At 40.1% G+C, this 11,594-nt stretch overlaps 2 protein-coding genes across 31 annotated transcripts in view; one reads left to right on the plus strand and one right to left on the minus strand.

Moving 5' to 3' along the window:
* apobb.2 (apolipoprotein Bb, tandem duplicate 2) overlaps positions 1-11,594 on the minus strand; it is a 52,546-nt gene that overhangs the window by 4,465 nt on the left and 36,487 nt on the right. Inside the window, exons 18-23 of the mRNA XM_079639350.1 lie at positions 3,798-3,977; positions 3,608-3,717; positions 3,315-3,515; positions 2,969-3,123; positions 508-566; positions 57-424 (exon numbers count right to left, since the gene is read on the minus strand). Coding sequence (XP_079495476.1) covers positions 57-424; positions 508-566; positions 2,969-3,123; positions 3,315-3,515; positions 3,608-3,717; positions 3,798-3,977 — 1,073 coding nt within the window. The remainder of the gene's footprint in view (positions 1-56; positions 425-507; positions 567-2,968; positions 3,124-3,314; positions 3,516-3,607; positions 3,718-3,797; positions 3,978-11,594) is intronic.
* LOC307012537 (zona pellucida sperm-binding protein 4-like) lies at positions 7,014-11,168 on the plus strand. 30 transcript variants are annotated; one of them, XM_079639332.1, is made up of 11 exons: positions 7,061-7,228; positions 7,547-8,005; positions 8,691-8,777; positions 8,913-9,401; positions 9,478-9,665; positions 9,729-9,826; positions 9,896-10,053; positions 10,131-10,323; positions 10,393-10,540; positions 10,626-10,698; positions 10,784-10,899. In XM_079639332.1, the coding sequence occupies exons 5-11, from the start codon at positions 9,660-9,662 to the stop codon at positions 10,858-10,860; spliced, it is 753 nt and encodes a 250-aa protein (XP_079495458.1). In that variant the 5' UTR covers positions 7,061-7,228; positions 7,547-8,005; positions 8,691-8,777; positions 8,913-9,401; positions 9,478-9,659; the 3' UTR covers positions 10,861-10,899. The 30 variants fall into 30 exon arrangements, with proteins under 30 accessions (XP_079495439.1, XP_079495451.1, XP_079495461.1 ...); XM_079639316.1 differs by having other exon boundaries at positions 7,061-7,215; positions 7,683-8,005; XM_079639308.1 differs by having other exon boundaries at positions 7,061-7,215; positions 7,719-8,005.

The following is an 11,594-nucleotide window of genomic DNA, read 5'->3' on the forward strand; positions in this document are numbered from 1 at the left end:
CCATCCAAAACAAGTGCATGCATACAGTGCATGTGGTACTTCAATTATAGGTTTACCTTCGACCTTTAGGGAGAGGAGGTCAACCGGACTTGTGCCAGTGACTTCAAGCTTAGCAGAATAACGTTCAGCAGGATCTCTGGCTGCAGACACATCTGCTTCTAAGTTGTAATAGTTGCTGTTTAGTTTTCCGGATAACTCTACCAATCCGAGAGTCGGCACAGACAGCGACACGCTGCCAGGTATGAAGAACTCTGGGAAATTAACGCTAGCAGATTCAAATTCCAGACCAAGATGAGGTACGATCAGGTTTGGTGTGGAGAGGGTTGTGGGAAAGTTCAGATCCCTAGATGATTTTCCACCCAAGGGCAAGGGAAGAGTGATGGTATAGTAACGCTGGCCAAAGTGATATTTAACAGCAGCCTCTCTGTTTAAAAAAGCATGTGTTAATTTTAATTGGTAACTGTGAATTGAATTTAAATACTGGTGAACATGGTAACATTAACTCACACATTCAGGAACAATCTTTCAGGAAGAGTGATCACAGGCATGGTGTGAACTCCCAAAATCTGCACATATGTAAAAAAGAAAAGAAACATTTTAACAATATTTAACATTTTAAGTCATCATTTACTCTCCCTGATGTTGTTTTAATGCAGTATGCCATTCTTTCTTTTTTTTAGACCACAAAAAAAAGAGAATAAAAAAAGTCCTGCTTGCGCTTGTCCATATAATGGTAGTGAATACAGACCAACCTCAAACTTTCATAGAAAGACACAAAAGTATCACAGAATGGTCCGATGCATCACATGTTATATATTCCAAGTGTTCTGGGGTTTACGATAGAGCTTGGTAGAAAAGAAACCGTAATTTTAATGTATTATTTAAGGCGAGACACGGCAGGCAAAAACGTAGTTTTTTTTTCACTGGTCAATTTTGAGATTTTAATAATAATAATACATTTTATTTGATGGCGCCTTTCAAGACACCCAAGGACACCTTACAGAAAAAAAATAACAAGACATTAATACAAGCCCAACAATAATATCAATAGTAAAATCAAATGAGTATGTACGATCTTGATGCTAAAAACCATTAAGTCCAGTAAGTTGAATTGGAATGATACAATTTATGTAGGATAAGCTAATCTAAACAGATGTGTTTTAAGTTGTGATTTGAAATGATGGAGAGAGTCCAATTGGCGAATGTGAAGTGGGAGAGAGTTCCAGAGACGTGGGGCAGAGCGGCTGTAGGCTCTAGCCCCCATGGTGCTAAGTCTGAATGTTGGTACAGTTAAAATTTCAGCAGTGGAGGAACGAAGTGTTCGAGAAGGATTATAGGGAAGAAGCAGGTCTGAGAGGTATGAGGGTGCAATTTTGGCCTATTTGTCTTCAATAACATGTCTTCTTTCAGACTTGTGGTGAAAAAGTCCAAAATACACTTTTAGGTCTTTATTTTACTAACTTTATCTATCTGTGTCTGTAGATTTCTCAGAAATTCAACAAAAGTTGGCGTTATAAATCAACGCGCTGCTCCGCGATCTCTGCTTCCTTTAATCTCACACACGTCTGGAAAGCTCTCTCTCTCCTGTACAATGCGGTCGGATCCAAATATGGTAATTTCCTTTTTATCAGCAACCAATCGTGAAAGTACAATGGGCATTTAACTCTAAAAGCAAAATCTCATTGGCTGATGTCAATTTCTGACAACGTTATTCGTTCAGATGCATCACGTGACGCGCTCTGACATTAAGATGTTGTTTTTAACAGTTTTTCTGTTCAGTTGAAGGCCATAAATACTGTGTTTATAAGTTTTGATGTAATTTAGGTGGTTTGTATTGTTGTTGCTAATGATTTGATGAGATATTGTGTCTGTAAATAGTTTTTTCCACTAAAAAAGTATGAATTTTTACATTACAAACCTTTAAATGCCTTTTTCTCAAAATGATTTTTTTGTCATTCTCCAGTAGAAACATCTCAGCCGATGTACACCAAACTTTCCAGTTACACACTTAGCAGTATTCTGAAGATATGTTCAGAGGGATTTGTTAATAAATCATTCCTGGCCTGATTTATGTGACATTTTAATCAAAAAGGCTATGGACAGTATATTTTGATTTCCTAGGTATCTTGTGTGTAATCAAAATTAAAAAAAATAACTTTATCATATGTTCCGATCTTCATACTGAAAATATATATGCAATAATATATGAGATAATGCCTAATTTGCATAATTAAACATACAAATTTCAAAAACTTGTAATAATTTTTTTTTATGAACTTGTGTAAGTAATCAACTGAGGAAGTTTTATGGTGAAACATGGTGCAATTCATCTATTATTTTAAAATGTTACCCTATTCACCTGTAGTGTCTTGCCTTAACGAAAATTCTTACCTTGGCCGCTGATCTTCTGTGCTCAACTGCGTTCATGAGACTCTTATTAGCGATGCAGTTCACTCCAACTCGCCCAGAAAAACACACAAGTTGTTTTCTATTATCTATTATCATTCACATATATTATCAGACTAACAGCGTTCCAATCGAGGGTATATTTGATTCAGTGAAGAAAGTTTTAATTCATCTTGATTTCTCACAACTTGTGTGTTTCTCTGGGTGAGTCGAAGTGAACTGCGTCGCTAATAAGACCAGCGGCCAAGGTCAGGATTTTTGTTAAATACATTAAATTTCGTAAACCCCCAGAAAACTGGGAATATGTAACATGTGTCACAAGGGATCATTGTGATGCTTTTGCATCTTTTTAAAAAGCTTGATGCTGGTTGCTATTCACTACCGTTATATGGACAAGAGCAAGCACTTCATTTAAAATAATAAAATGTTCTCCTTTTGTTGTCCGAAAAAGAGAGTATACTGCATTATTAAAACAACATCAGGGTGAGTAAATGACTTAATTATATTTATTACTTTGGGTATTTTCAAAAGCTGATGAAAACAAATTGAGGGAAGTTCTTACCGCAACTGCCTTTGCCAGAACATCGCGGATCTTCAACTCATTCAGGCCTGTCTGGCGATCAAGAAGGCTATTGACTGTAGCATTGATGTTGGGAATGATTCTTTGAATCTCAGATCTGACATCAGACTTCAATTCAGCCTCAATCTTTTCATTCTCTGAGAATAGATATTTTGAGAGAGATAATTCACTAGAATTATACTGTCATGGTCATACATTTCCTTATTTGAATGACAGACTGAGATTGAAATTAAACTGCACAATTATTTCGGTTATCTAAATTTGATTGGATAACCACAATCAGACAATTCATGAATAATCGCGACAGGCCATTGTACTGGACATGTACCATATTTCAGGATGAGTGTTTGAACAGAAGTCGTCTCTGGGAGTTTTAGGTCACTCTCAATTTCCAAAGTCAACTTCTCACCATGCTTCAGTTTTGCGGAAACTTTAGCATCAAGCTGAAGAGAATCGATAAGCAACTCTGCAGAGATGCCGTACTGCTGTCTGTTTAATATCACTACATGTCTGGCCTCATGGGATGTTCCTGTTCGTAAGCAAAAGACAAATTTCGGTTATTTTAAATGTGGATGTTTTCTATTTTTTTCCAGTTATGTATTTTGTTAAGCCGTCTCCAACCTTCAGCCTTCAAGCTAAACGTGACTTTGTCTGCCTCGTCCTCGTAGGCGTAGCTGATGGTGGCAATATACTCTGTGACCTCTTCAGATGGATGGAGCTCAACAGCAAATCTAAACACAGACGCAGTGTGGATGAAATGTTTGAGGAAAAGGAATATTTCGATATCAGTATATAGATGATTTTCACTTACTTGCTGTCACCAGTGAGAGGAAAGTAAGGGGCAGCATCGTTTGACATTGCATCAGGATACTTCAGGACTGCACAGTACTTCAGTCCAGGGAAAAAAGCAGTGCATTTATTCATATTAATATACTCGCCCTTGGCAGGAATGGGCTTAGCCTTGGCACCAACAACAGACACCAGAGAATTGCTATAGATGGGAGAAAATAACAGCATTTAATGTATGTTAAATAATTTGACTTGTTTTTAGGGCTGTACGATTAATCCTATTTTCATTGTGATCAAAATGTTTACTTGTCTCTATTAATTTAGCATAAAAACAGTGACATTGGCCTGCTGGTTATTCATCCTTCATCCTGGAACAAAATTAATATCAACCTGCATTCCATATAACTTGGGATGAAGTGGTGCTTTCTTAATCTGGTGTAACCATTGGTTGTTGAGCGTGGCCTTGCAAGAACCGCCCTTATGACTTCTTGAAGAGTGTCCACTTTCACACGACTAGTGACTAATGACTTTATGAACTTCTTTACTTACAAGATTTATATTAGAGAGAAAATTATACTTCTACAGTATTGCATCAGACAGTGCATTGTAGTCTCCCTGAGGAAAAATGCTATAGGAGAGGAAGAATTGTCTAACTCATTAAATCATCTAAAAATCAACAACATATGTGACCGATCACGGAAAGTAGGGACACAAGTCGGTTCTGGGGCATTTTGAGTTATTAGTTAGTCGCGTGCAGGTCTTAAAGAGACAGTAGCCATATAATAGTAAACATGCTGCCGCTTGTCCTTAAAGGGATAGTTCACCCCCCCCCCCCCCCCCCAAAAAAAAATATCATTATTTACTCACTCTAATGCTGTTCCAAACCTGTATTAATTTCTTTCTTGTGCTGAACACAAAATAAGATATTCTGAAGAATGTGGGTAACCAAATAGTTGCTGGTCCCCATTGACTTCCATAGTAGAAAAATATATAGCCTACTATGGAAGTCACTGGGGTACATCAACTGTTTGGTTACCTAGATTCATTCTTCCAAATAACTTTTATTTTCAACAGAAGAAAGAAACTCATTTGGGTTTAAAACAAACATTCAGGCCTTGAATCTGTTGATGTTTGTCATATTTTTATGTCTCAAAATGTCCATTTCTATCCACAAAACTTGCCAGAAATCATGGTTTAAGGGGTAATATTTAAAATATTTAATAAAAAAATAAAATAAAAAAAACTTCCAGAGGTGTATGCCCCCGGACCCTCCCGCGCGTGACGGCACCACTGCTGGAAACATTTCTACGGGAAACACTGCGCACCAACTCACAAAATTAACGGAATGCATAGCTGATATACAAATTTGGATGAATAGTAATTTCCTACTACTTCATTCTAAAAAAACAGAGTTTCTAATTATTGGGCAAAAAACCTCTGCACGTATTAACCCAGAATACTGTCTAACACTTGATGGCTGCTCTGTCAAGTCCTCGTCGTCAGTAAGGAACCTGGGTGTGCTCTTTGATACCAATCTTTAATTTGAAAGCCTCATTTCTAGCATCTGTAAAACTGCTTTCTTCCATCTTAAAAATATATCTAAATTACGACATATGCTTTCAATGAAAAATGCGTAACAGTTAGTTCATGCGTTTATGACCTCAAGGCTAGATTATTGTAATGCTCTACTGGGTGGTTGCCCTGCACGCTTAATAAACAAACTCCAGTTGGTCCAAAACGCAGCAGCTCGAGTTCTTACTAAAACCAGGAAGTATGACCATATTAGCCCCGTTCTGTCAACACTGCATTGGCTCCCTATTAAACATTGTATAAATTTTAAAATATTGCTGATCACTTACAAAGCACTAAATGGTTTAGCTCCGCAGTACTTGAGCGAGCTCTTAACGCATTATAGTCCTTCATGTCTATTGCGATCTCAAAATTCTGGCCAGTTGATAATCCCTAGAATATCAAAATCGACTGCTGGTGGTAGATCCTTCTCCTATTTAGCACCTACACTTTGGAACAGATTCCTAACATTGTCCAGGACGCAGACACACTCTGTCAGTTTAAATCTAGACTAAAAACGCATCTCTTTTACCTATTATTCAAATTAATGGACCTGCACCTGGACCCATCCACAACACATCCCTGAAGTGCCAGCCTCATCAGCCCTGTGAAGGCCTCATTGACACGACAGCCATCGGCACTGATCCTCAACAAACTTGTATCCATACCGGCTCCGACTCCGACCTACAACCAGATGGAACTGGATAAATATTTCTGGATAATATGTTCTGATCCAATCTGACTTCTGACCTGTAATGCTGACTGAATCATAATCATACACTGTTCGTTCATTGGCCACAGGAGAACTGGCCCTCCGACTGAGTCTGGTTTCTCCCAAGGTTTTTTTCTCCATTCTGTCACCTGATGGATTTTTGATTCCACTGTTGCCTTGGCTTTTGGCTTGCTTAGTTGGGGACATTTAATATTCAACAATATTATTGATAAATAAAGGTGACTTGACTTGACTAGTTATTTGGTCTCAAGTAATATTTGTCCTCTAATAATTGAATTCAAGACAAAACAATCCAGAATAGCCAAAACATCCACTATTATATTCACGTAATGAAGCATAAAACAAAGGCTCAATTCTGAACGGCAGAAATAGTACTAGTAAACTATTCTGAATTCAGCTCAATATGTGCATTCTATGTATGTTCAAAAAGGGTGGAAAAACAAGGAAAATTTAGGCCACATTTACACATAGCCGGGTATTTAGAGAAACGAATATTTCTCCCCCTCCGTTTTCAATAATAACATCGTGCACACAACCCGCATAAATACGCCGTCGAGCGCCTTTATAACTATGCTAAACCTATGGGCGGCAGTGTAGGGAGAAGGATAAAGCAATGCAAGCCAATCAGAATCCTCAGAATCGACAAGAGAGAACCTAAAACCCCGTTTCTCCCAGTTGACACGGCAACATATAACCGGCGTTTTCAGAAATCTCCACTTTGGCCGGAGTTTTTAGAAATGATCGTTTTCTGGGATAAAAACGGCGTTTTCGTGTAAATGACAGGCCAAAACGCAGATAAATATCTGCGTTTTCCCATCGTGTAAACGGGGCCTAAATCTTAAGAACTAATGGAAACACCCAGTTGCATAAACTGCCCACTCATGCAAGTCTGGAGAATCATGACTGTTAATGAAGAGGGAGGGATTATCATCAATTAGCCAAAGTCTGTAGAGTACAAAAAGACCAAAGGGCAGCATCTCAATAGTGTGACTAGCTGTTGAACAATGGCAGGAAGTTGGTGTGCTGTTCAGTCTCTGGCACTTTGTGTTTGGTTCTGTGCTTTCAGTCATGCTGTTCCAAAGTGGAGTAATCTGCCCCAGAATCCTCAAACTCTGATGTTCCAGCAAACTGACCAGCGGTTTAAACAGCCAGTTCAACAACAAGCTAGTCAACAGTTTTCTAAGCCAGTTCAACTGCAAGCTAGTCAACAGTTTCCTCAGTCAGGTCAACAGTTTTCTAAGCCAGTTCAACAGCAAGCTAGTCAACAGTTTCTTCCGTCAGATTTATGGCAAGCTAGTCAACATTTTTCTAAGCCACTTCAACCGCAAGCTAGTCAGCAGTTTCCTCAGTCAATTCAATGGCAAGCTAGTCAACATTTTTCTAAGCCACTTCAACCGCAAGCTAGTCAGCAGTTTCCTCAGTCAGTTCAATGGCAAGCTAGTTAACATTTTTCTAAGCCACTTCAACAGCAAGCTAGTCAGCAGTTTCCTCAGTCAGTTCAATGGCAAGCTAGTCAACATTTTTCTAAGCCAGTTCAACAGCAAGCTAGTCAGCAGTTTCCTCAGTCAGTTCAACAGCAAGCTAGTCAACATTTTTCTAAGCTAGTTCAACAACAAGCTAGTCAGCAGTTTCCTCAGTCAGTTCAACAGCAAGCTAGTCAGCAGTTTACTCAGTCAGTTCAATGGCAAGCTAGTCAACATTTTTCTAAGCCAGTTCAACAGCAAGCTAGTCAGCAGTTTCCTCAGTCATTTCAACAGCAAGCTAGTCAACAGTTTCCTCAGTCAGTTCAACAGCAAGCTAGTCAACAGTTTCCTCAGTCAGTTCAATGGCAAGCTAGTCAACAGTTTCCTCAGTCAGTTCAATGGCAAGCTAGTCAACAGTTTCCTCAGTCAGTTCAATGGCAAGCTAGTCAACAGTTTCCTCAGTCAGTTCACCAGAATTGGACAAAGCAATTTCAGAATAGCCAAAATATCCATTGTTATATTCACGTAATGAAGCATAAAACAAAGGCTTAATTCTGAATGGCAGAAATAGTACTAATAAACTATTCTGAATTCAGCTCAATATGTGCATTCTATGTATGTTCAAAAAGTGTGGAAAAACAAGGAAAATTGAATCATGAAAACACTCAATTTGCGTCCAAAATCGCATACTTTACTACAGTATATAGTAGACGAAAAACAGTATGTGACAAAAGCCACATGTCCAAAATCACAGTACTGACAAAAGAGTAGGCAAAAAAGCACCTGGATGACCTTCTACTACCAGCGAGATATGGTGTGCATATGATATTATATAGAATGTGATTTCGGATGCAGCCTCAGTTCCATAAACTCCCACTTGTGCAAGTCTGGAGAATCATGACTGTTAATGAAGAGGGAGGGATTATCGTTAATTAGCCAAAGTCTGTAGAGTACAAAAAGACCAAAGGGCAGCATCTCAGTAGTGTGACTAGCTGTTGAACAATGGCAGGAAGTTGGTGTGCTGTTCAGTCTCTGGCACTTTGTGTTTGGTTCTGTGCTTTCAGTCATGCAGTTCCGAAGTGGAGTAATCTGCCCCAAAATCCTCAAGCTCTGATATTCCAGCAAACTGACCAGCGGTTTCAACAGCCAGTTCAACAGCAAGCTAGTCAACAGTTTCCTCAGTCAGGTCAATGGCAAGCTAGTCAACAGTTTCCTCAGTCAGGTCAATGGCAAGCTAGTCAACAGACTCCTCAGTCAGGTCAACAGTTTCCTCAGTCAGGTCAATGGCAAGCTAGTCAACAGACTCCTCAGTCAGGTCAACAGTTTCCTCAGTCAGGTCAACAGCAAGCTAGCCAACAGTTTCCTCAGTCAGGTCAACAGTTTCCTCAGTCAGTTCAATGGCAAGCTAGTCAACAGTTTCCTCAGTCAGGTCAACAGCAAGCTAGTCAACAGTTTCCTCAGTCAGGTCAATGGCAAGCTAGTCAACAGTTTCCTCAGTCAGGTCAACAGCAAGCTAGTCAACAGTTTCCTCAGTCAGTTCAACAGCAAGCTAGTCAACAGTTTCCTCAGTCAGGTCAACAGTTTCCTCAGTCAGTTCAATGGCAAGCTAGTCAACAGTTTCCTCAGTCAGTTCAACAGCAAGCTAGTCAACAGTTTCCTCAGTCAGTTCAACAGCAAGCTAGTCAACAGTTTCCTCAGCAGGTTCAGCCTAAGCAGCCAGTGGCACAGGCAGAGCTGCTTGACAAATGTGCCTTAGCTGATTATGAGCAGATCCAATGTGGACCACCTGGTATCAGTGAGGCTGAGTGTGCAGCTATTAACTGCTGCTTTAATGGACAGCAGTGTTACTATGGGAAGGCAGGTAAGAGTGAGTCAATGTAAAGGTGTTCATATTAAACTGATCCTCAGCAATAACCTGCTCTTGTCCCTTGTTCCAGTGACTGTCCAGTGTATAAGAGATGGTCAGTTTGTGGTAGTGGTGGCTAGAGATGTTACGCTGCCTCGTTTGAGCCTGGATTCGGTCCGTCTCCTGGGTGGAAATGATCCAGCTTGCAGTCCTGTGGGATCCACACCTTTCTTTGCTATATACCAGTTCCCTGTCACTGCGTGTGGCTCCAGCATGATGGTGAGTAGCTGCTTGTGGTTTTGTTCTGAATGGACTGGATGCCAACAGTGTTAATATTTGCAGGAGGACAGTGGATATGTGGTGTATGAAAACAGAATGACCTCCTCGTATGAAGTGGGTATCGGACCACTTGGTTCCATCACAAGGGACAGCCATTTTGAGTAAGTGATGTATGCTTTATCAAATGCTAATCATTGACAAATGCTACAAGCTCACTGTTTGTTTTCCAGACTTCTCTTCCAGTGTAGGTACTCTGGTACTTCTGTGGAAGCTCTGGTTGTGGAGGTCAACACCGTTCCTCCACCTCCACCAGTAGCTGCTCCTGGACCCCTCAGGGTGGAGCTTAGACTGGCGAATGGTCAATGTGTCACCAAAGGCTGTGCAGAAGGTAAATGTTTGACCCAAGAGTGCCTAAAGCCTCTCTAAAACTCCAGGTTTCTGGTTAAACACTGTATTCTTCCTCAGGGGACGAGGCGTACACGTCCTACTACAGTGATGCTGATTATCCGGTTACTAAAGTCCTGCGGGAGCCTGTGTATGTTGAGGTGCACATTTTGGAAAGGACCGACCCCAACATTGTCCTGATGCTGGGACATTGCTGGGTGACATCAACCCCCAGTCCACTCAGTCTACCCCAATGGGACCTTTTGGTTGATGGGTGAGTGTGGCCAGTCTTTATCCATCTAGTGTGCTGTAAGGCGTTTCTGATTCCCTCTTTGCCTTTCAGATGCCCTTACCAGGATGATCGTTACCTGACCACATTGGTTCCAGTGGCTGGATCGTCTGGTCTTCAGTTCCCAACCCACTACAAGCGCTTTATTGTGAAGATGTTCACATTTGTGGATCCAGCATCACTGGCTCCTCTGCAGGAAACCGTATGCTCCGCAGCCTTACCTCAACCCTTAATATTAGTGCTTTTTATAGTGAATTATATGGCTAAACCCTTTCCCCCTCTGTTAGATCTTCATCCACTGTAGTACAGAAGTGTGCCATCCCTCTTCTGGCTCCTGTGAGCAAAGCTGCTCTAGGAAAAGTGAGTGCTTGCTGTAAACCGACTTCAGGAACCGTGAGAATTTGGTATTTAAATGCTCCTCATGCTTCTACCACTTCTTTTACAGGAAGGGACACTCCCATCAAGACCATCTCTAGTGGGCAAACTGTGGTGTCTAGTGGAGAAGTTAACCTGGTCATGTGAAATTAGATTTAATAAATTGCATGAAACCCAACACTGTCTCTTTGGTCTTGGTTTTCAATGAGTCGGATCGTTACATCTCACAATGATTACTTGAAGCATTTCTGGCAAAATAAACCCTGCATATGAGTTGATGTTCCCTTAATTTGTGGTCACATGTAAGTGATATAATTCTGATAAAAAAAAATCTCAAATGAGAATAATCATGATTATCAGTTTAACCATTGTGCAGCCCTACTTGTTGTGTGAAGGGCTTTAAAAAAACCTTTAATTGCATTGACATAATCCATTTCCAGATGTCTTGTGACTCTGAAGAGCTCAATTGGCCCATGAGGTGTTGGAGTGGAGAGCTTGAGCTGGCTGTTGGTCACCGAGAGTCTAATGATAGATGTTCGTATGCGTCTCCAGACCACAATGAACATAGTCAGAGAAGTGAATCTCAATCACAAACTCAATGCTGGCAGACAGTGTCAAAGATTTGTTAATAAAATGTTTCTTGAGCAGCAAATCATCATATTAGAATGATTGCTGAAGGATCATGTGACACTGAAGACTGGAGTAATAATGCTGAAAATTGAGTTTTGATCGCAGGAATAAATTACACTTTACAATATATTCACATAGACAATAGCTATACTAATTTGGAATATTATTTCACAATTTTTACTGTATTTTTGATCAAATTAATGCAGATTTCAAAAACATGAACAAGTGTAAGAGCATAATAGTAGAAATTC

The sequence above is a fragment of the Phoxinus phoxinus genome (genome assembly GCF_949152265.1).
Source record: "Phoxinus phoxinus genome assembly, chromosome: 16".
Classification (NCBI taxonomy): domain Eukaryota; kingdom Metazoa; phylum Chordata; class Actinopteri; order Cypriniformes; family Leuciscidae; genus Phoxinus; species Phoxinus phoxinus.